The sequence below is a fragment of the Sceloporus occidentalis genome, unplaced genomic scaffold (assembly GCF_023333645.1).
Source record: "Sceloporus occidentalis isolate IW3139 unplaced genomic scaffold, rSceOcc1.0.p SCAF_23, whole genome shotgun sequence".
NCBI lineage: Eukaryota > Metazoa > Chordata > Lepidosauria > Squamata > Phrynosomatidae > Sceloporus > Sceloporus occidentalis.
The window spans coordinates 10,991,676-11,017,998 of record NW_028317003.1 but is presented as its reverse complement, the minus strand read 5'-3'; the positions used below and the strand labels follow the sequence as shown (position 1 = coordinate 11,017,998).

Here is a 26,323-nt window from a genome sequence, read left to right as displayed (position 1 = left end):
TGAAAGGTGTCATTAATATATTGAAGTCTACCGAATTCTTCTTATTCAAAAAAACCCAAAACATTGGCAGAAATGATAAACCCAAACATACTAAGACAGACTTCTTTATATGATTAGTGCCAAACATTTAATGCACATTTTTATTTCATAGGAAACCATTAAGGTAATAAAGTGATGCATGTCGGTCAAAATTTTGCCATATGCCAATTTGTTTAGAGCATAGAAGTCGAAGAAAAAAACAAAAAACTTTTTTACAACACTAAAAGCAGCAGGCTCTTTCGACACTGTTCTCTTATATGAGAGAAATGCCAAGAAAACATTGCTTACATGTGTTATTGGAAAAAATGAAATATACCCCCACACAACCTTTGACCTTAGTAGTATGTAGCTTTTAACTCTTGTACAACCCTGCCTACAGCCCAATGGATTACACAATGTATATATAGATTGTGTGTGTATGTATATATATATATATATATATATATATATATATATATATATATACACATATATTCATATTCTATATGGATGGAATGCGCTCTGTGATCATTTGGCAGTGAAACGGTTATATTTCATATACAGGCAGCAGACCGGGTTGCGTTTCACTCACAGCTGTACTTTTTCACCATAATCACTTAACTCCAGAATTAGAACTATTTATTCATTCGAGTGATATAGTATCAGCTCCATGCCAAGTGACACAGAAATATTTTGAGCTGGGTTATGTTATTCTTGTGGTATGTTGCTTATCAATCATCATTAAGTCTCTAAGCAGTTAACCTACTTAGTGTTTTCCTGGAATCCTCGACAAATTTTCATGGGTTGGCGGTGACAGAGTTTATGGCAGCATAGCGTTGGCTGAGCATGGTAGGACAGCTCTGGGCAGCCGTGCTAGTACTCATGTACAGTCTTAAATGTTACTAAAAAACAATAATCATGTTATATGTATAGACAGAGGAGTAATAAATATATATATATATATATATTTGTGTGCGTGTCCTGCCAAGAGAGGATTTAAAAAATCTTATTTACTGAGTTGCCCAAGGGACAGTACGGATAAGCACTGCACCCATAGCAAATTGTATCGCAACTGAAATTGGGTTCAAAAACTTCAAAGGTAATGACAGTGAATCCCTACTCCTTCCCCGTGATGGTTTTTATCGTACCGTAGTGTACATCAAATAGGTGGTGCAGTTTTGCTATATTGCTCCTATATTGCTTTTCTGGATGTCTGGCCGACATCCAAAAAAGTTGGACAGAGGTAGAGTGGCAGCGGGATACAGTGGCAAAATCGGGACTGCCCCATGCAAAGCGGGATAGTTGGGAGGCATGGATCACGGGAGCTGTACTTCCTCAACAGCTAAAAAGCTATTACCGCTTTGGATACTCTTAATGTATTCAGGATGACAGCAAGCAAGATGCATAAAAACAAACATCTGCACATTAAATTAAGACTGATAACCATAAGCATTTATTTTTAGTTGCTAAACACCATTACATCTTCTTCTAATTGGCTCACAATATCATTAAAATGAAAGAAAAAAATAACAATACCCTGTCCATCTTCTGGAAATACTTGACTAATGTGCATGTAGTGTTTCTATTTAAAGCAAATTATTTTCGGCAATTCTTTCTTTTCCAACTGTTTCTCTATGACTAATATGAAATAATACAAAAAGAATCTAACCGTAGGAAGAGGCTTCTCAAATGCATCATTTTAACACATTAATAAAGTATCCTTGCGTTTACCCTCGGCTTACCTTTTAATTATTGCGAGCAAGGTCAAAAAGCATGACACATAAGGTATTTGTGATCACTTTTGTCACGGAGACCCCTTTGTAATGTTCAATAACTACATCTGATGTCAAAATTCTTTTTTTTGGTATTTGAGATGTACATGATTACCCCAATTAGCACAAAATGATCTTGCAAGTAGCAGACCGACCTTGGACTGATAGGAAGAAAGCAGGCGAGAACATGAGATTGTAGTCCAAAGGACTATAATATAAAGCCATATTTTGCTGTAGCACTTAATGCTTTTCTATTATCTGCCATGGAAATAACTCTTTGTACCCGAACTCATCGGCTTTAAAGATCAAGCTATATGTCAAGATGAAAAATTGAATATACTAGCTCTGCAGGCCTATGAAAACCAAAATTAACTTAAAAGCTCTTTGGTGTTCTCTGTATTTGCCACCGTAACAAGCGCAGGTATCAGACTTTAATGATTTGCGTTTACCATACCTGGGAACTCTCTGGGAGGATCATATTAATTATTCAGCTGTTTGTACAATAGTGGCTCCAATGTGATTTTAACCCCTTAATGACAAAGCCCGTACATGTACGGGCTCAAAATGCATTGTTTTCAATAGGTTTAGGGACCGCCCTTAAGGGGTTAATAAATCATTCTCATTACATGTGTACGATGCTTTGTATTTTTCCCTTTCTCTTGTACAACAAGCCATTGGGATCACAGCCTTTGAAGGAACAGACATGCCATTTGTTCCCATTCCGGTCCCATTAATGGAAATATATTAACTTTCCAAGCCTTTGCCTGTCCACGGTGGATACAATAATACCAAAGATAGTTATTTTTTGACAACCAAGTATAGTAGAGGTTCAGAATGTCACGCAATAAATATGGTCAACCCATCAGCCCATGTCTTTGCATACCCCTGCATTAGCTAGTCACCAATCCACCAGTGAATGGATCACTTAAACGTGGATAGATATTGAGCTATACACTTAATTAAGTATACACAATGACAGTAGCACAGTTGTCAGAATAATAATTTCACTATATAAATATAAGCCGTGGTACTTACTCTCTTCACCAGGTCGGGGATGAGCTTTTGGTCTGCGAGCTGATCCAGTGACAGACATGGTTCGACTTCCAGGGTGTATTCTTCAGAGTTTAGGTCACCGGTTGAGTTTCTAGAAAAAAAATATGTATTGTCCATGATAATAGGATCAACACAACTAAAGCCAGTGATAATGAATCTTTGTGCATCAGATGACAAGAATTTCAATGATTACTCTGGATTTAATTTTTCAAAAAGACTCTTGACTAACTCAAACTAACAGTAAAAAGGGTTACAAAAAACACTACATATATTTCAGTATTTGGTTGCACTACATTTGGTTAGGGAGAAGTGGACAGTGCAATATGTCTTTGTGTCCTGTAGCCCTTTAACTATAAATCTGTAGACTTCTGAACTTCATTTTTTGCATAACATGTTTTATATTACAACAAGTAATTATATATAGGCTCAAAAAACTTCCCCTTCCAAAACAGCTCCAGGCAGGTATAGCCACACTTGGCTCAAAGATGGTCTCTTCAGGGCAGGGGCGTATCCAGAGTCTGACCTCGGGACGGGTACTCACAATAACACGCAGCCAGACACACAATAACACGCAGCCAGACACACAATAACACGCAGCCAGGCACACTGCTACTTGCCCCCACTTTACCCTGCCTCCTTCTGGAAATTAGGCCGATTTGGGGTCTGTACTCATGTGGCATGCTGCGTTCTATCTTGGGGGGGAGGCAACTGCACCGTTGCCCCCCCTGGTTCTGCCAATGTTACAGACCTCTCCTTGATCCAGAGCACATGGAAAATTTATTTCTCCTCAATAATCTCCCTAACTCTGTTCCTTTAGGGAGTTTAAATGTCCATCACATGTACCTGATGCAGGTTTCATAAGAATCCTGAATCATCCAGGCATCCAGTCTCTTGGATATATAAAATCTACATGAAACATCTTGCTGAGGGTTTACAGTGTCACTATATGTATTTCTATACATGCAGCTCCCTGGGGGTGTACCTGCAATAATTAAATATAACATTTACATAATCAGTCTAACCTTTGTCTCTCAAAGGCAGCATCCCTTGTGATAGAGTGTAAGTGTTAATTATTTTGCAATCTGAATGTTTTATTTTTTAACTCTTAGTTCAGAATAAAGGGTATTGCTTTATTCTGTGTGACAACCTGTGATGTTTTTCCTATGGTGTGCTTCATCGTGATATATGTTGATAAAAAGGTTGATTTAAAAATGATCGGGCTGGATCTGTTTAGTGTGCTTCTTCCTTGGATCTCCAGGTCACTCTCATCTTTCTCTTGCCCAATTCTCCTTCCACTCCCAACTCATGTACTGCTCTCTGAAGTTAGCTCTGCCTCTCCGGGCAGCTTGCCCTGGAAAGTTCCAAGGTAAGGCCATACGCCCTGTAAGAATTCCACGTTTTCTTTGTTCTATATACATATTCACATTAAGCATGAGTTAAACGTGAGTGCAGGGAACATGCATTTTAATCACGGATACATATTCCAGTATGATGTAGAGGGTATATGAGATCTATACATATGTCCATGTAGAGATTGTCAGGGAAGGTAATAACCTCACCCAAACTGATGTTGTTAAACGATATAATGAATCGTGGGCGAGGTCAACCTGTATCCTCTACCCTATCCTATCTACTCTTTGTCCTCCATTGTTTCAAGAACCTATAACCCAAGTTCCTTTGTCTTTTTACTATAATCAGCTATGATTTTGTCTGATCATTGGTTATGGAAACATTTAGATATTTAGACAAATCATATATCTAAAATTTACCCAATATCCCATCAAACAATTCCTTCACACTATTCACTAAAGGAAAGGAGTTGGGTTCCAGCTCCTATACATTATGAAGGCCCGTCCATGGTGAGCTGTGCAGAAACATCTTGGCTGGTCCTGTATAATGTACAATTAAGATTTCTCTAAAGTCTCCTCAATAATTAAATTATGCATTATGCAAAGCCAGCTCAGCCACAGAGAAACCTGCAGGCGCTGGACCTTTATAATAAATAGTGAGCCACAACTCTCCTGGAAATTCCCCTTCCAACTCTCCTTTTAGTGAAAAGAGTGGATTGATGGAACCCTCATACTAACCTTTATGACCATTCCAACTTTGACTTAAACTATACCTGTAGCAATGAATTTGGTGCAATGTAAAGAGTTAAAAAAAAAATACATGGTTTTATATTACTGTTCAGTTTTAAAGTAAATCTAATTACAAAGTTAACTATTTATAAAGTGGGGTTCTTGTAAAGACTTGTCTCCCACCATCATGAAGACCTCAGGATGCTACTTTTGTAATTGAGTGTTTACATTGATTTGTGACACACAGAGATCAATACAATAAAAGTCATGCTCAACAGTGTTACTAAATCAGTGTTTATCAGAGACTCCTGTTGCTTTGCCATGCCATAAAGCAATGCTGATAAGAGAGATAGTGTGAGAAAGTGTGGTAAGCTGGGGAGGAAAGAATTACAAACTCAGTCACATGGAGGAGTCAATTTCAGGAATGTAGAAAGCAATACAGAAATGTACATAAAACAGAAAGCTGCAGCACACTACTTCAAATAGAGATACAATGACACTGGTGCAATGCTTAAGTCATTTCAGTTAATAGAATAAATCAATACCATTTTAAACAATCATATTTAATATATTTAAACCCTCCAAGGTGTGTGTTGATATGTACAAAGTGTACCTAGTTCTCTGTGTATAACAATAATCACCTTTGAGCTGTCTATTAAATCAGGTTCCATACATTGATTTGCACTTTTATGTATTTGAACATACCAAGGCATTCACACTAATATACCCAGACAAAGACACATGATCACATTCTAACATACAGAGACACACACACTAACATACCCACAGACATATGTTCACAGACCAACATACCCATACACACATATTCACACACCCTAACACCCCCCCCACACACACTAACATACCCAAAGACATATGTTCAAATACTAACATATCCAGACACACACAACCATAACCCACTAACAAATACAAAGACACATGTTCTCATAAATAGTACCTTTAACATTGTATGTCGTTTTTTCATGTGAGTTATAAAGTGATGTAAAATGTTCTTGAGCAAGCTACATAGGTATAGTGAGGTTGCAGACGGTGCTGTTCAAATGGCCCCTGTAAGTCAGAGGCCCCCTAGTTGAATACATTCAGCCACTGATCCATTTTAGTGTCCTGTTACAGCTGTTTGCATGTCTGTATACCTTTCTTTCTCTTCTGCTGTACATTATGACATCATGCTAGGTGAAAGAGTTCTGTTTCCAGAGCAGCCCTACAAACATGGGTGTCTGCAGAGTGGAGCGGCAGTAAGCTGTGATCCCTCCTTCACTGCCTTTTGTAATGTCAGAGAGATCAACCAGGGGAAGTTATCTTCCTTGAGAATGGTCTTTGTGTATGAACCTTGCCTTACACTTCTCCGAAGACCTAAGTATCAACCAATAAATGTAGAAAATGAGTGCAAGATAGGAACAGATGTGGCCCACTGATTCTTAGAATGGTATGTTGTCTATTGGTGCTTATGGTGAGCAAAAAATGGTAAAAGCCCTCGAATGTACATAGCATGGCATGCAAAATAAAGTAGACTTATGCCAATCTAGACACGTTTCAGACATGGACACAAGCTATGTCGCTTTCTGATTCATTAAGATTCCTTAAGACTCCCTCATTTGCATGCGTCTACTGGTTTTGAAACAGCGCTTGAAAACAATATCAGGCACAGATGTGACATCTGAAATTTAGTGTCATTTTACAAATCATTAAACATTACATTATATTTAGTACATTTGTCTTCAATCGAAAACATGCCTTACTTTTCTTGCTCTGAATAGGAATGTCTGGTGTTTTTGGAGCAAACTTTAGTAAACATACTTGCTGCGCGTCTGTAAGAAACCCTAAACACAGACACCGATTAACAGATAAGAGACACTTAATGGGGTCATTTGCACCTGGAACACTTACAGACAGGAAATTGTGGGTCTTCTAATTTAACAACAGGTATAAAAAATATAAAGGAAGCCATTAAACGGAAGATGACTACCAGATGTCTCCTATGTTACACCCTTGGGGTTTTCACGTTCTTGCCACCATGACAGTATTTCACTGGCACACTGGCAAAAGGGGCAATCGGACATTATGAACGTCTTTTAATCAAGCCATTTGTGAAGATTATGTACTTTTTGCTTAATAACGTTATGAAGGACATGTAACTTGTATTTAACCATTAAAGAACCCAGGTGCTTAAGCAAAACACAACTGTATCAAATATCAGTTTTTTACAACAAGAGGAGGACTTCTGTCAACCTCCACTGTTTTATGTGGGCTGGCTTTAATTATTATATGGTAATAATATATAATTACATACCTCCAAATATTTTAATTGGCCAAAGAATATATTTTTGTTTTAGATGGTCTGGCTAGATGGCAGAGCTTTTACTGAGACTTTTTAGGCATTTTTGTGACTTCTTGTGATATAAATCCACACCTTTATATGAAAGCCATATAGCAAAATAATGTAAAGACAAGATCAAACAAGCACAGAATTGACTCATCCAAGAAAGAACCTCAGAACACACACACAGTGAGGCATACATACCCAGAACAATGCCATTGTGTTGGCATCCTGTCCCTGGCAAAATGAATTAGCTTGGCTGCGTTCTCATGCTGCATGGATTATTAATTCTGAAACGTATACGATAGTATTTGGAAGCACTAAAACCTAGACTTTCCTGACACTATATAAAGTTATCATTAGTGTGAGCCTTGGTGATATTCCAAATGTCTTTTTTTGTGTCTTTGTTATTTCCTAATATAATGCATTTAGTTATTAACATTAGTGAGGTTCGCACGTAATACCATGCAACTTGAGCATGTTTTCCTGATTTTATACCATCACGTCAATTTATTCTTGTTCTTTCTACCTGTAAATGCAGGAATTGGGAAAAGATCTTCAGATCTTCAGCATGCAAAATACATATGTAACTATTTGAGTAATGTTTCTTAGTCTGCATGTATTTACTTTTATTAGTTTAATATAATCATTAATAATGTGTTGTGGTACCAAAAAAGTTTATACTATTGTTTATTAGTGCTAGAGAGCTCTTAAAATACCTAAAAAAATGTCTAATTTATTGCTATGCAATCCCCTGCCTTCAAATGACAACAGGACACTGAAAAATGCTGCATAAACTATGACATCATAGGCTGATACATCATATAGTAGGAAAATCGCACATGCATTGTGTGTACACAAATGAACAACATCTAACAAATATGTTGATCTATGTTGGGGGCATATAGATGTTAGTAAAGGGGAAAGATCACTGGACCTTTCTTAAGACAAGGTTATACTAATAGCTAACGCACGGCACATGGAAACATACTGGTAATAATGCTCACAAGGACTGAAGATGGTTTATCTACACTACCAAAGCTATTCTGTACAGTGATTTTAATGTACTGAATGGAAGGCACAGAACATCTGTATTTCTTTATGGGCATTTATTCTGAAGGGAAGGCTGGTACATTACTCTCCTCTAATATGCTATGACTTTAATGAGCCATTTGCCACCCGTACAGCCGTGGAAAATGACCTGTTATTTCTGCTTACCGCGACTGCTCCCGTTTGACTATTACTCTTAAGTAGTCTCCAAAGGTATGCTAACGGCTTCATTGATGCATTGCATCCAGGAGATAGGCAATGCCTCGGAGCCACAGAGGAAACAGCGGGGAGGATAAACAGCAATATAACTTTTAACTGAAAAAATCCATATGTAGTACACCGAGTAAAAAATGGCTGGAAATAATAAATAAAACCAAAAACTATAATCCATAGAAACCCAAATCAGGCCTGACAGAATCATTCATTCCAGAGTATAATGACAGAAATGGGAAATGGTAACGATCACTTGACTTTACTAAGGAAAAAGATTTCATTAAAGCATTTTTATTACTAATGAATGCAACATCAGCTTAAACTGGCCAAATAAAATTTACAGTAAAAGATGGAATTCTTGTTGTCCTTAAGACATCAGACCTGAGACATGGATGGAATTATAAATCTATTGACAACAGAAAAAATTATCTTTTGTATCTAAACCAAACATAAGTTATAATTTGATATTTATTTTCATTGCGTGTTCCTTGTGAGTAGAACATAGTATTTCTCACCGACCATCAATGAATGAGTATTTGTGAATGAGTATCTGTTTCGAGGGAATTGTTTTGGGGCATTGACAAGCTGCTTGGGGGCAAAGATGGCACTGACCAACTGTTTTGGAAAAAATATGGCAGAAACATGCTGTTTGGGGACAAAGATGGCAAGTCCAATGCGTCCAATCAATAGTAAAGGTGGCGTTGCCCCTGATGATTTCAAACCAACAAACTTTTGTTTAAACCAACATGAACCAGTTGTTGGAAGCAGAAATTAAAACAAGAAGTGTCCAGCAGTCAGAAAACTGGGAAAGATGGGAAAAAACCATTTCATAGCCCATTTTTTTTACTATTCCTTTAAGAATAGCAGCACAATAATGTATTGTCTAAAACCCACGCTGCGTTACATTATCGGTTCAGTCAACTAAGCATTTCATCTAAATATTTTGACAAGCGTCATTCTTCCTGTAAAATACTATGAGTTGTAACATTTTATTCTTGATATGCACTCAACCCAGTCCAGACATTAAAATGTGCCCACAAGAGATAAACATGAGCTATGACCTAGTTTTTGACAAGCCATTGTTATTTGGACTTTTTTTTTGATGAATGGACTTTTCTAATAATAATAACCATGGATACTGCCATTTGTTCCCTAAAAGATTTCTTAGAGGTCCAAAGCTTTGCCATAAGCCTGTTTTCACCATACGTTACTGCTTCAATTTTTCGCGTATGCTCTTGGTGGCATAAAAATGACAACCAATTCAATAATGTGTTTACTTCCTTAAAAAGCATTACTATTTGACCAAATTCCCCCAAGTATTCTATAATTCTACTTCAGTGGATAAGAGTAATAACTGTAAGTACAATGCGAGACTAAAAATGCTAAATTGTCAATGAGTTGCTGACACAAAAATTATTTCACAATGTGTGAAGCAAATGCAACGAGCTATATGTTTTATTTCTGATCAATTAAAGAATCCATACATACACTCTACTCACTGTAGTTAACTAGAGATGATTTATCTCATGTTAAATCTATGCTATGGGAGATTACTTATCCAATATCTGTCTTCAATACATTACAGACAATAATATTACGGCTCCCCTGCAATTAAAGGTGGGCAGGAACCAGGTGTAACAATTTAATATGAAACAGCATTAATTTGTGCAAATTAAATCAGTAGTGTTATGATCACAGCCACAATTTAGCACTAAAACACAGTCATTATCACTATTCTACATGCATTTCTCACTTTGAAGGCTGTTATGAACAATTAACATAGAACATGCTATGAACTTTTTAGTGATTGGATTTTTTTTGTTTTAAATAACAGAGAATCAACCACACAATTCCAAGCACATTTGTGTTTCCCAAAAAAATTATCTTTTTTGGTGATTAAAAAGATCGTAAGAGGGATGGTAATATTTGTTGTGCATTGTGTGTTGGATGTTGTATTTTATTTATACTGTATGTGATGAACCTGTAGGTTATTATATGATAAATAGGCTACACAAACAGTCTGACGATTACTTCATCACAATCTCCTTAATTTATTAGTGAAACTACATGCCCCATGATCCCATAACAGATGCATAACTACCATTTGCCATGATTTACCACAAATATAAAGTAAACGGCAACAAGGGGTTAAGTGGTTATACTGTGACTTTAGCATGCATCTACTCCAGCAAGTGGCTTTTATGAATAAGGCTGAACTAATCTGACTTAAACCACAGTTAATGTGGTGAAATGATCTCACTGCATTAGCCATACATTAAACTTTTGCACTCGATGTGGAATGACACATTATGAACATTTTTTTTGTTGAAGTCCAATGCGTAGACCTCCATTTTCCATAGCAAACAGAGACACAGGCAGGTCCAGACTGGCCATCTAGAACAACGGCCAAGAGTCCAGTGGGATGCTGGCCAAAAGCATGCCATGTCACACCAACTTGTGTAGTACATACATGGACTTGCTACCTGGTAGAGATGGTATGGCCAATTTCAGTATGAGAGGGGTTAATTTGATTGTACAGTCATGTGGTGCCAAAATTTCTTGTGAGATAAATTTGTCCTTTGAAGCTTGGACTCCAACCGGGGCCTTCTACGGGGTGTTAGGTCCTGCAGTGGAGCTGCCGTTTTGTCTAGGCTCAAATGTAGACGATCATATGCCTGTATCCCCTCATAGATACTAGATTCTTTGATATGCTAAGTGACCACTAGCAGTCAGGAAAACCATCTCATATCCAGGTCATATCCAACACATATCAATAATAACTCATAGATTCATTATCATACCTCCTTGTGTGCATACCTAGAACGGGGAAAGCGCACCCTACAAAAAGAGTACAAACATGGCGGTGCAACGTAAACGGTTTGGAAGGAATTGTGACGTCTATGATGTTCAGTCATATGTAGCAAGTGTGACATATCTATGGACTTCACAATTTACAAGAAATTCATAAGCGCATAAATTATTACTGTGGCGAGCACAGGAGGGACGATAAAATGAAAATAAGTTATTTGGACTGATATGTTTCCACCACACAAGGGGGAGGTCACTTATGGTACACCTTCCCTCCGCTTATACCACCTCTGGGCCGGCTTGGAAACTCGAGATGAACTGGGAAAGAGTATAAAGTTAATGAGAAAAGATTGGTCAGTGTGCTTACTAGGGGCCAAGATCTAATTTTGAGTAAGTTGCCATCTTTCCTTGCCGGAGCCCTACGGACAGAAAAACTGTAATTTTCTCCTTTTTATTTTTATCTGTTGGTGTAAATAATCTGTTATCATCTTTTTTGTATGCACTGTGATTTTTCTTGTTCATAATAAATATTCCTTTATTAAGTTCTGCCTTTGTCTGGTAAAGACTCACGTTACCTGATGAGACCGTTTTATTGGTCATTTTAAATCACGTAATTATTGTGTTCAAATATATTGTGTGGGTTTTTAGTCTGATTCGCTTGGGGTACCAAGGCACCCCATTTCTAAATTGTCTTGGTGGTGGCAGCATTATTTTGATATTTGTGATATCATAGTTAATTGCGGGTGGTATAAAGGGTGGATATTTGTATTTTTATCACTATTTCTGGTCTAGTGCAGACAGATAGTGAATTGTAACCCTTTTACCACCATAACCAAGTCACGCGCACGCTTGGAGTAGAGTGTGTTCGTGACACCCCATACTTACCCTTACTGATCGGGTCCTGCCACCAGCAGTCTAAAAAAGGAGCACGCAGCAGCTAGCCTTAAAATGCCAGGGCCACTTTTCATATTTGGCTCCAGTATTCTTCCTGCCTGAAGGGCAGAGTCTTCAGCAACCTTGGCTAGAAGTGCTTAGGGAGCACAAACCATTTCCATCTATATGCAACAAGAACTCCTCTGGATTTAAACCAGATGTTTATGTTGATGCATTTACACAACTTTTTTCTGAACACATAACAAATACTAAGCAAGAGAAAAGTACCATTAAGTGTAAAATTAATCCCAGGACAAAGTTTTAATGTGAGATTTTACACTGTCAGTCAACATGATATTCTGTCTCAAGAGCCTAATGGTTCTGTCTAGAAATGTCATATACACATCCGTTCAAGAATAGCATATAATCAGCTTACCATTCCATAAAAAAAATTATTTTTGAGGTTTTACCTAATACCTTCTGAAGTGTGCAGTCTTACACTCTTCAGCTGTCTTCCATTGTTTAGGATAAATCAGCCACATAATATACCAGTTGCATTAGCTAAGGAAAGAAATATATGTTATTACCAGTCTGCAGCAAATTGCTAGGCTCTCTGGCATTGAATGGGCCGATAATTCCTTCATCAGACACCAATCAGCATGACCTCTTCGGCTAGCTGTAGTTTAGCCGTTCCACACAAAAGAACATGGATCAATGCAGAATTCAGAAAGTACTGAAGCATTCTCTTGCCAGCCTTTGTTACAGGTGCATGTCACTGTATATTTGTTATAGGTTTACCAGGGAGATCTAGAATTACTATGTCCCTGTAAAACAAGACTATGAAAAAGTATGAGATTCTGTAAAATGAAAGTCAAGAAATTGTATTCTTTGTCAAAACTTAGAGATGCAGACGTGGCAGGTCAACTGGCCATAAAATATATAAAAAAATTACCTTTTTAAAACTTAGAACACTTAAAATATATATATTTTTCGAAATTCTATTGCAATGTTTAAAGTCCTGTTGTTCCTTGTCAACAATCAATGTTTTTAACCCCTTAAGGACAATGGGTGGTCCCTAAACCCATTGAAAACAATGCATTTTGAGCCCGTACATGTATGGGCTTTGTCATTAAGGGGTTAAAAGGTTTAGTTTAATGTAGCAGAATGTAGGCTACAGCAGTTTTCAGTCCCAAGTTTGGAAAATGGGCTTCAGAGAGATAGGTAGCGGTCTGGCGGCCGAGGCCCCAGAAGCCAGAAAGACTTCAGAAATGTAATGCTGTCAAAAATGATTATTATTATCTTTTATTTCTATAGCGCCAACAATTTATGCAGCGCTTAATACAATACATATATTCAAGGGGTATGACGAGACGAGAATTGACAGACTAAGACAAACCGATACATTAGGTGAAGAGAGCCCTGCTTGTAAGCTTACATTCTTGAGGGAAATCCCTGAAGATACAGTTGTGTCAAAATGTACATATGTGTAGTGTTTTTTACACAAATACTAATTTTATTTGTTTTGTTTTGCCTGAATATGTGCATTTTGGTTAATTCACATAAGAATATTCCCTTTGTTTCAAATTAATAGAAATGTGAATATTTTTTGTAAAAAAAAAAATTAGATTCAGATTTGTACAAATTTCAATTTTACCTAAATTTTCCAATTTGATTAATTTGTATAGTGTCTGAAAAGGAAGAGGAAACCCAACAAAACAAACAAAAACGCTCTCTTACACTCTCACACTCTTACTCAATCTCTTTCATTATTTCTTAATGTCTCCCTACGTACTTCACCGACTGCTTCTGTGCCCCTGTCCTTTTCCGCAGCTCTGCTTCTTCTCTAGCCTCTGTATCAGCCAGTACCAGCTCTGTTTATCATGCCTCCCGGAGTGCTTCCTCAAAGGGGCGGAGCCTCCATGCAACCCTCTCCCCTGATTGGAGTAATGGGGGAGTAAGTACTCCAGGAAGCCAGAATAATGCAGAGAGGTGCAGAAGCAGCCTCTTGGAGCTTCCACAAAAAGGGTAAGGACATGGTGGGCCACATTTACCCACCTAACACAGTTTGCTTTTAATACATAACTTTCTCAGTATGGTAGGTTTTGAATGTATGGAATTTGTTAGATAGTAGTTACAGATGCAGTATATGGGGACGGAGGTGGTTCACTTGGTGGTGCAGAGCTAATATTTTATGTTTGTTGTATACCGCCAACCTTCCAGGGTTTCATTTATAGGACGATGGAGGAAGTATGACTTTGGAGTAGCTGCGACATCTGCTGGGCCACATTCATGACATGACAGTCACCCAGTTTTCAGGAATGTCAGTAGCTAAATGTGTTTTTAATATGACTTAATGTACGAGATATAGATATGATGATGATGATAGATAGATCAACATCAATCCAATCCACTATTATTTGCTATTATTGCTATTGCTACATTGTATATTGACTTTAATGCAGACTGTATTGCGGCAGTTTTTTTAAGGAGATGTTGTAAAACTCAGGTGAAATATCCAACTGTTCTCCCAATTTTACTAAAGCTGGAAAAAGCACGCTAGTTATTGTAATTAAGCTTACGCGCCATTTCCTGCTCAGCTGCTTGCAGTTATGCCCATAAACTATTAGCAGCTGGATGTGGTTCTTCCAGAGCTCTGAAGTCAGTGTAATGCGGGCAGGTTGGAATTCCGAGGCACCTCTGATGCGGAGTATGAACCGGGCGCAGCATTTGGTTCTAATTTGGAACCATTACGTCTCTCGTTTTCAAAACACAGCTGATTCCTTTTTACGCTTAGAGTTCAAACAATACAGACATGCTACTTCTACAAAATATGGCAGACACTTTTAACATTGTTCTAGACTGAGTACAATGCTGGTCCATTTATTTTTATTTAATATAGTACTGTTAATAAAATATAGTCGTCCAGCCACAGCAGTTCAAAAACAATTTCACTAATGCACAATGAGCTATTAATCAATGTTTCACTTGTTGTTTTAAAAGGGCTCTTTCCAGATTTATTACGTTTTCGACAACGACACTTTGGACAACGTATTTTTCTCATCTCTTTTACAGATTAAACTGGAAATGTTGAACTGTCCATGTCTTATGCAAGATGTTGACAAATTCTAGCTTTTAATGACTACATTACAATGAGTAGTATGCGCATAGAAAGGCTGAGCACACTAGTAAATACTTCATGGGCAGTTTACTGTTCCTGACAGCCCCAGTAAAGAAGAAAGCATATTAACTACTCAGTGAGTAATTTAATGGACATTCCTCAAAAAAAAAAAAAGAACCAATCTGGGGCAGATGCTGCAACCCTGCAGCTTCTCCTACTCCGGTCTGATAATTGTTGCCACTTGATGGGCTGCTTGAAGAAGCTATTTTAACTATTTCAGTGCAAAGATGCATCCTCTGACTGATGGAGGATGATGGTACTCATCAGCTATTAAAGATTTGCTCAGTCTTCCCACTGGATCTGATGGGTCAGAATGCTCTCTTGAGCTAAAATACGAGTAGATATTACACTCCCTCCTCGGCAGAAATAATGGCAGCACAGGAAATTAATTTATTAGAACATTCTTTTATCCAAGGCATTGAAACATGAGACATTTGAAATTAAAGGTTAATACATTATTTTTCATTGTCAAAGGGCAGTTCTGTAAAAAAAAAATAAAAAAAAAATAAATAAATCACTAAAAATGAAAAAGAAAAATTTAAACAGGAAATAGCTTTCAGCTTAATTATATTAATCATAACTACCTGTATAGATTGTACATTTTGTATTTCCTATCAGAGTAATTATTCTGTAGATATTTGATTATTTTTATGTTGTATTTGCATGCTACAAACACCCTTACAAACATGGCCAGAACAAAGAAGTGGCTAAATTAAAAAAGGATAAATATTACATTATTTCTAAGTTTTTATGTTGTATTTGCATGCCCCAAACACCCTTACAAACATGGCCAGAACAAAGAAGTGGCTAACTAAAAATGACTGTACCCAGTAGTATACACATAATGCGGATTAAAAACCATTACATAGGTTTATTTGGTGTACTAAACCGAGACATTGAGTAATTGGGGCAAAAAAGCTGATCCTGTATAAGTTATATTTTAAAATACATAATAATCATCCAACGTAAGTAAATATATATATATATATATATATATATACCGTATTGGCTCGAATATAGGCCGCACTTTTTCCCCCCACTTTAAGTCTTTAAAGTGGGGGTGCGGCCTATATTCAGGGTCTAGCAGCGCCGGGCAGGCAGCGGGGTTAGGATACAGATCCCCCGCAGCGGTGCAGGGGATCTGCATCCTACTCCCCGATACGCTCAGACAGCCTCCCCTGCCAGAACTTCCCAAGAGGGGGGGTGCCGGCACGGGAGGTTGTCTAAGCGCATCGTGCGGACCGTCCGCACGATGCGTTTTACCTCTGCCCCCCCGGAAGTTGTATACGCGTATTGCGTAGATGTCCCCCGCCGGCCCCCCAAGACACCCGGGAGTCTGCTCCGGTAAGTCGGGGGGGGGGCAGAGGAGGACAGTGGCAGCATATCTCAGGGGGGGGGGGGGACAGTGGTAGCATATCTCGGGGAGGGAGGACAGTGGCAGCATATCTCGGGGGGGACGACAGTGGTAGCATATCTCGGGGGGCAGGAGGACAGTTGTAGCATATCTCGGGGGGGGAGGACAGTGGCAGCATATCTCGGGGGGGGGGAGGAGGAGGACAGTGGTAGCATATCTCAGGGGGGAGGAGGACAGTGGCAGCATGTTTTTTTGGTGCTTTTTTAAAGAAAAAGCACCAAACTTTTAGGGTGCGGCCTATATACGGGGGCGGCCTATCATCTTTACTCACCTCGCTATGTGATAAATAAATATACAGGAATAAGGCATAGCAATGCTTTGGGTTTAAGTGATAAGACACATGCAAATTGCTTTAATGTATGATAGGACTCGATAGTCTAGATAGCCATATCAAACTCTACTCTGCGACACAGAGATACATTTTGCTTCCATGCTCAGCTATGTGCTAGAAAATATAAATAACACCTTAGCACAATCTCAGAGCATTATAGGTTTTTCAAAATAAACCTAGTATATGTTTATATATATATATTGTAGGGGACAGCTCACGCATGGGGCGGCAATGACAGTTTCACACAGGTTTCCAACGTAAAAGCGTGTTTATTTAGATGTTGTAATCACAGAGCACCTTGTAAACAAAGCAAACTATAAGCCTGTCCAGCTCTAAATAAACAGCAGGATACCTCTCTAGCAGCCTAAGGTCTGACGCAAAGCAAAGTAACCAGTTTTGTATGGGGGTAATGCTTCATACCTGGTGGGTTGCAGCGCTGGCTGTAGCTGCTCCTTCATTCAGTGTCTCCCTCCCTCTGAAAACCTAACAGCCCTTTCTTTTAAGGCCTCCTCCCCAGTAACGAGCTTAGGAAGCCTCACCTGAGAGCACCTGGGTTTGCTACCAGGCCTGGCTGAGGTAACCAGGTGAGACATATATCCCATCAACCACTCTCCCATACACTTTACCACAATATATATATATATATATATATAGTTACACAGTAGTTGCAGTAAATAATAAGCTATTAACATGTCTGTTTTTGAAGGCATTTTTATTTTACAGCATTTTTTCACACCTGCCTAAAACTTTTGAGATATATATATATATGCAATTTGTATTACAATCTGGATTTTTGATGACATCACTTGTTGTAAAGTGAAACTTGACTTTGATGCAATAAAGACACCACAACTAGCAATAAGTGTGATGATACCATCAACATTGTCATGTGTCAAATAGTTAATAACGTTGATTTTCAAGATGACCAAGGAGAAGGTTAAACAACTTAACACCTTAATTATAACACCAAGTATTGCCCTTATTACACACATGCATCTTTCTCTCCACACACACATTTTCAAATTTCCTGATCTGATGCCTACTGAATGATGCAATTAACCAAGCTCTGTATGCAAACCATAAGTGGGGCGCAGCAACACTCCGTCACACAGCATCATTCCAAACCTCTGTACAGTATCTGGTTTCTTTTTCTGCATACTTTCACCATTACCATTTTACCACAAATATGCAGATGGGGAGAATATTTCCAGTAAGGGTAATTATTAAATATGTGCACTAATGCAATTTGATATATGAAAGTTTTTTTGCTAGGGTACAAAAAATAAGCACTAAGCAGCCCTGGTATAAGCCTGCAAGCCTTTTGAAGACACTGGGGTTATTTAGAAAGAGCAAGTCTGGTGCAAAGTTTTAAAGGGGTCTTATCACTGTAGTAACCAGTAGAATGTCCCTGCTGATTACGGTCCCCATTGACTGATGAGACCTTTTGAAACATCTTAAAAAAGTGTCATTATGACCATTAGTCAATTGTTTTAATAGAATTTCACATACCGGTATATACCGTATTTCCCCATGTATAAGACGCACCTTTTTTCGAAAAATTTGGGGTCTAAAAACGAGGTGCGTCTTATACAGGGATTGTAGAATGCAATTACTACTTCCCAGTCCCTCCCTGCAGTCACACTGACAATTGGTCCCGCCCCTTTCTGATTAACAGTCCCTCCCTGCACACTGATGATTGACCCCGCCCATTTCCTTATAGTGTCCACATGGCTAAGCAACTCATCTAACAGTAAGTAAAAAAATAATGTTTGGGCTGCTGAAAGTTAGGGGAGGTGGGGGTTAATTTAGGGGCAGTTATGGTTAATGGGGTCTTTAGGTTTAATTTAGGGAAAGTTATGGTTGATGGGGTCTTTAGGGTTAATTTAAGGGCAGTTATGGTTGATGGGGTCTTTAGGGTTAATTTAGGGGCAGTTAATGGATGGGAGTGATGAGGATGAGTATGAATTTTATCATAACTAAAACTTGGGTTCAATAACTATGCAATAGATTTTTTTTTCACATTTCAGGCCCCAACATATAACGTCTTATACATGGGGAAATACGGTAATAACAACAAATAACAATTAAAAACAATGGACAAATTATGACTTAAGCTTTTGTCTGGGATACATAATATCACTTGAATTGAGTTCGCAACTGGGTAGAAACTGGCACTCAATAGCAACTCAGTAGTAGATAGCACTTGGCTCAGGTTGACAGCAACTTGACTTTTTGTGAATAAGCAAGTTGGAGTTTAAATTGGCTTAGTTGAGTTGTTTCATTTTGTGAACAATCATTTAAAAACTATGTAGAGGTGGAGAGTAGAGGAAGTTGTTAACAGTCTATGGACATGGAAAGTAGTGTGGTACAAATTGTTAAAAGTGGTCTCAACCCCAAAGCAACCAATCGAATGATTCAAGCAGAAGGGCACATTCAGTTGGTTGCTGTGGGAATAAGACATCCATTTTATTCTTAACTGTTTTTCAGTTTTACAGATATTAAATATCATACATTTGACTCAGTTAGATGAGTAGAAAGGTATTTACCCTTACCCATGAATATAAAATCTAGTTTGAATGTAGCTTGATTCAGCCAGTGACTGATTGATATAAATTGTTGGGGATAAATTGGACAATATCCCCAACCAGCCCTGCTCCTAATGCAGCGGGCGCCCCAGGGACCTGCCAGGGCCCCTCGTTCTAAGACTGGCCCTTGTGGCGCCTGGATGCAGTGCACCCCTCACACCTGTCTTAGTGTGACCCTGCCGATACCTGAAACTGCTGATTTCCCACGACATGTCCCAAATGTTCCCGGTACTGGTAAAGGTAAAAAAGTATTGCCTAGAGGAACAAAGTGGTAAATGCTCCATGGGGTTCTCTATTGTGAAGGATTTGTCCTACTACTAGAAATAATTGCAAGCAATATCAGTACCCAGAAACTTCCTTGGGTTGGTCACATGGAGTTTCTTCCCTCCTGGTTATGTGGCTAGTTTTTTCAGGGCAAGTAGTAGGCAATATCTGATAAGAAGTAAGGAGAAACTGGGCAGAATCTGGGTGGGCAGTGAGAGGCCCTCAGAATAAAGAAACTGACTTAAGGTCCTGGAGAGAGAGAGCTTCTTCCAGAGACTCCAGGTCAAGCCTGGCACTGGTCAAGCTACTGGGTTGTGAACAGTAACACAAACCTTACATTACATTTATTTATATAGTGCAAACTCCATAGTATAACCATCATTTGTACCCTGACTGCATAATTTCAGTACTGGCTCTTTTTTTGGTTTCCCATGGAAATTGCAAAGTAGTCACAGTTTAATATTATTATTATTATTTTGTATTTTACCTACAATAAAACAAGAGACAATATATAAGGTATAAAAAGTGTGTGTACAGAAAGTATATATACAAGAAGATATTAGCTATTTGACTACCTTTCTGTTTTCTTGATGAGTACTACTCGAAACATTTTTTCCTGGGGAATTCTTTCTCTCCCTTTACTGGACTGAACAAAGGGATGTATAGCAGCCACCGTGAAGCCCTGCTGGTACAGCTCATGCAGATGTGCTGGAAGATCACGCAGAGAGGAAAGCCAGACGGCAGGTGAACTTGGTGCTTCAGCTGAAAAAAGAGACACTGACCATTAGACTATAAATAAATAATGCTAAGTGGCTATGTTAATAGCTTTACTCTGGCAAGACAGTTTTCTTGCAGTCTACCAACCTGTTTTTACTGCAGGCAAATAGAGCAAAGGAGGGTTGACTTGGGGGGCAGCCGCAGCTAAGTGGCCCAGTTATAAAGCAACCAAATAAATTTAGTAAACAAGTACTTTGTGTAAGGCATAGAAAACTCATAAAAGAAAAATGATCATTTAATTGTGTAAATGCTGGCTAAAATAATTGTTAACAAAAAAACAAAAACTGTCTGCGCTTTTTGTTTTTTTGTATACATTGTACAGCCAATACACTGTTTTTGCAGCATGCTTACACCTGTTTGGTAGGCCTCGTATTACACATTTGTATTATTTGAGCCTGTGACTAGCTTAGTGCACCGACATTTCTTCTTTTCTCTGTTTGCACATATTTGAGGTTGTTGGCTCCTCATCAGTCTGGTTGCAGCTTGCTGTCCAGTGGTTAATAGGGAGGAGGTTTAATTGCACCTCCCCCAACACATTAATAAGGTTTTGGTAGCAGTATAAACTGCTTTGTGTGCCCACTATGTAGGAGGTGAGAGTAGGTTCTCACCCTATTGAGAGTGTGCCTTGACGTGGCGGGTGAGCTTAACTATGCTTTGGCCAATTCATATAACCAAAACCTCTCATTTATATTATGTTTATATATTTGTTGCCATTAGGGTGAGAAGCGCAGACAGTTTTTGTTTTTTGTATACATTGTACAGCCAATACACTGTTTTTGCAGCATGCTCACACTGTTTGGTAGGCCTCGTATTACACATTTGTATTATTTGAGCCTGTGACTAGCTTAGCGCACCAACATTTCTTCTTTTCTCTAAAATAATTGTTAAGCCAGGCACCATTGTGGCTGCACACAGAATAGCATTAAAAATATATAGGGCAGTGACTCAAAGTTTTTATATCACAGCAGCTCAGGTGGCAATTGCTTCCCTGCCCCTCTTGCCATATTTACCCTGATATTGAGAGAAAGATCAAATTGCCAAATGATATGTACAGTATAATCTTTCAGAGGTCTCTTTATCTAAGGCCCCAAAAGCTTATTTCAATTTACATCTTTTTCTATGTTGGCAATGGTGAGCCTTTAACACTTTAACATCCACTGCCCCTAAAAACGTACACTGACACTCACCCACTCAGTCCCATACCATTATACATACACACAAACTCTTCCCCTCTCTCAGATGCCACTAACCCTAGGCTCACCTCTAACACTCTAGCACAATTTGCTCACACACTACTGTTAACACACACAAAAATACTAATGTACACACAGTTTCACTCTAATACCATAAAGTGACACAAACACCATGCTCTCATACACATATGTTAACACCATATGCACATACACATACACTCCAACACCATTTGCTTATACACATACACATGTCAACACCATAAGCACACACACACACACACACAATACAATGAACTTATACATTCATATACACAATCTACAATGCCATACACTAACAGACACACTCAGTCTAACATCATACACATACATACACACACTCAATTTAACAATACACACCTACAAGTGGATATACCACACACATACCTATACAAGCTCTGTCTTCTCCTCTAAATCTCATCCCCCTTCCTTTTCCGTCATCAGTGTAGCTCACACTGCTCTCTGTTACTCCCTTTCCACTTGAAAAAAAGTGGAGCACTTATCTTCAGTGCAGCTCACACATAGAGTCCAAGTTTCTGGACTACCATTGTTTAATATGTAACTCCTCTGGGAGCCTTGGTTACCAAGGTGAGACCCCATTTTGTCTTGGGCTAATGTGGCTATCATCAGTTCCTATGGGGAACACTCCACTCAACCCATCACTCAAATAGAAAGTAAAGAAAGAAAAGTAAAAGAAGTAAAGTCTGTAAGTCAAAGTTGCATTCTCTTCCCATTCTATACAAGGTTGGCTAAAAGATAAAATGTTAAAAATAAAAGATTTCAATTTAGACAGTTACATGTAGACAGCAAGGGGTCAATTTCCAACTGTCTATAACAAAAGAGGTCACAGTGAGTATGCATGACCCTGTTTAGATGTTTTGCTCAGTGCTGCTATATTTGGCATTATAAAAGCCCTTTTATAGATAAATCCCAAGAACCTACTGATATTGTATTACTCTCTCACAAAAATTTAAAAAAATGTATCCTCTGATCATGTCTTACAGTCAGTATTTCCAGTTTCAAAGCATTACCGTAAGCCCAAGCTCCATTTAACAATATGCATTAGGGAATCAATTCTATCCTGCTCATATCTTGCACCAAGTTGAACTGTAGCATCCAAATTTCGATCTTCCATTTCCTAAAAAAATACACATCTAGAGCGCCTAGAATTGTTTGACTTCTGAATATTTTATGTGTTAATCTATCTGAACAGTGGTAAAAGAAAATTGGAAAAAAAGAATCATAGCCACCCCATATTCCCTGTGCCCAGGACATAAAGGGGTCTATTGACTAGAAACGCACCGTGCAGTTGGTCGTGTATAATGCATTGTTAACTCAGAAAGATTTCTTAAACATCATCTAAACTAATTATTAGGCAGGGTCAGCTCAGCCACATTTCCAAGAGAAGGTCACAACATGTTAGGTGTAAAACTAATTGCACCTAGGTTTATATTTATAATTGTGTACAATTCATGTACTTTGTGTTCCTTTTGTTAATTGTATATTTAAGTAAGTCCATGTTCAGATCATGCTCTCATTCACAAAGCATGTTGGAATAACATTATTATGTTTAAGTATTAGAGTTGTATCTAGAGTATTAGAGTAGTATCTAGAGTTTTTGGAAAGTCCTAATGGACTCTCAGTCCTATACTCAAAATCATGAGCTGTTAGTGTGCTAAGTGTTAGATGATTACCTGGGAACTATTTCTGTATTCTGATATTCACTGCTGTTTCAATGGCACATTCCCTAATAAAATCTACTCAGCTCTTCACCGAGGGCTCGATTGTTTTGCTCTGGACATGACATTTGGCAGCCTTGTCTCCTCCACATTAGACTGGTATACTTATTTTGTTTGCTGTGCTTTTCCAGACACTCTCCTCCTGACATTCCTGGCATCTACCTGTTTATTAGAATGGTCTATTTCTGGCCTTCTTAGTCTTCACCTAGAGCTGAACCCAACAACTAAATGTTATCGCTAGCCTTAAAAGTAAATGCTTTGTAATAAAATCATGACTTAAGAGCCACTGTTTGCCAATTACTGTGTAAACATTAAAGGAATTCCAGTAAATATTATTCCTCTAGTCAAGTGCAAATTCCTAACTGACTCCTCCATACTAGACCTTCTGAAAAACGAAGTGTTTTTTTATTATTCCCTCACTCTTAATGTCAAGGTGTTGAGGTGCTGCTGATCATTTTATAATTACAATACTGAGCTCACAGTAAGATATTTTTCATATTTCAAGTGCATTAGACTTCACGCTTCCATTCCCCATTTGATTGCATTTGATATCTATTTTTCACATGTTGTAGAACTGGTTCACATATTAATTTCATAGGAATTGTGACACTAAAACTATAGGTGTATTTATTGGTATAGTAAGTGTTATTGTATGCATATTGAAAAATAACCAGTGTTGTTTTTTACCCTTTTCTTTAGTGAGTACTTCTACAGTTCAACAACTGAGGAGACAAAATAAGTAAATGTTAAATGGTGGACCAAAACCAAGTCACTCTGTACTTTTTTCTCAAGAAAGCGAACCCTGTGAGTGTGTTTTTCTTACAGGTAGATCACATTAAATATCCAAAGCTAAAACAAGATTTGACATTCTAATATCTGATCAGTTCAGCTTAGAAACAGAAATACAAGTGCTGAAATATTTGTGTTCAACTACTTCTATAATCTAGCTGTGAGGTTTGTGAAACGTTTCTGTTATTACAATGCAGTGTCTGACACTTCAGACTTTCTTAAATCTTTTATAAAGTCATAATTTGCTGAATGTTCCTTTACAAATTACTTAACCCTTTTAAAAAAAAACGCTCAGCTCTTATCTGACTACAATGCTGTAAACTATTAAAAATTATGCACAAACAATTCTTCTGCAAAGTGTGAAAAGTGTTCTAATCACTATAACAACCAATGGAGTGTACTGGATAACTGGGCATTGGTTTGGTGATAACATAACTCCCAAGGGTCAGTCTGGGATAGTCCAGATTTTCAAGTGATGTCCCACATAGCTCTCCCACCATCACACATCTTCTGATCTTCATGACCTGCCCAGTAAAATCAATTTGAAGTCTTTGCTGTTGCAGCACAGATCTCCATTAAAGCTTATATCTGACCTACTCCCGACACTCTGCAGCATTGTAAGGTGGCTCTTCTGGTAAGGTGGTCCTATCTGGAGGTACTACACCAGTCAAAGTTCTGGCCCTGCCGCTCCCATCTTTGGTCACCGTCCTCCCACATCCAGTCCGATCCACCCAACAACGGTGTCCCAAAAGGGGTATGTTAACATCCTATGGGTACTAGTACCCAGTAAAAATAACACAGTTTGTAAATCATAAAATATTCTACAACCACAGAGTATCTATAAGCCCCAAAGCTAATGCTAATCTCCAATATGCATTATTTGTGTCCTCTAACATATACTTGGCAGTAAAACAATAAAGCATAAAGATTCCTATACTGTACAGTTAGGATATTGGTATTTGACTCTACCTATTGTGAGTGAATAAGACATGCTGTTAAATCTATGACCACTCAGCTGAAGCTCTCATTTCTGTTTTTTTGCAACAGTTATAAAACATGCTACTAAGATTTAAAAACTGATAATTGTGAATTGCACATATCCACACAATGCTTTTCAATTGATTTTCTATTGATTAATATTGACTGATGACAGGTCACCAATTTCACATTTCAGCTATTTTATGAGAAATGTACATTTTAGATTTGCGTTTTTTAATGATATTTAAAAAAAAACATATTGATTTTAACTTAATAGAGCACTGTCATTAAAATCACCACTCCTTACAATGCAACAGGGATTTATGATGCCTTTCATATTCAAATAATATGTTTTAATTTATGCATATGTATAATATTTTCTCTAAATTCATTAATCTGGGACTAACACACTGAGAAAAAAATAAGCTTGTCATAAATTGGTCTCAGAATTTAGGGGCCATGGGTAACTACTGAAACAACACTAGGTATACAGGCAAGACTTCCACTCATTTTAATTAACCTATGTATGTTTTTTTATTAATACAGACTTTTTACGGTTGGTTTAATAATGGCCCCTCGTTTTATTAATGGACATTGGGCATACGTCTCTTTCCTGCAGAATTTTTTTTTGGACAAAGGTAATTTTAGCTGAAACAGCCCAGACTGTGGCCCTATCTCGATGTTCCAAAGTTAGTTCTGATATCCATCAGACAACATACAGCTACGACCTATGTCCTATGACCATCCAATGCTTAACCAGCCCTTGCACGGGACCTGGGAGCCAGGTTGGAGTCATTGGTAACCCAACAATAAAGATGGCCTTTTGCAAAAACCTA

The 26,323-nt window shown here is 38.1% G+C and overlaps 1 protein-coding gene across 1 annotated transcript in view; it reads right to left on the bottom strand.

The window, feature by feature from the left end:
* The window catches only part of LOC149300786 (raftlin-like), a 115,830-nt gene that overhangs the window by 70,875 nt on the left and 18,632 nt on the right, over window positions 1-26,323 (bottom strand). Inside the window, exons 2-3 of the mRNA XM_089484802.1 lie at window positions 20,551-20,737; window positions 2,826-2,934 (exon numbers count right to left, since the gene is read on the bottom strand). Of these exons, the coding sequence (XP_089340928.1) occupies window positions 2,826-2,934; window positions 20,551-20,737 (296 nt within the window). The remainder of the gene's footprint in view (window positions 1-2,825; window positions 2,935-20,550; window positions 20,738-26,323) is intronic.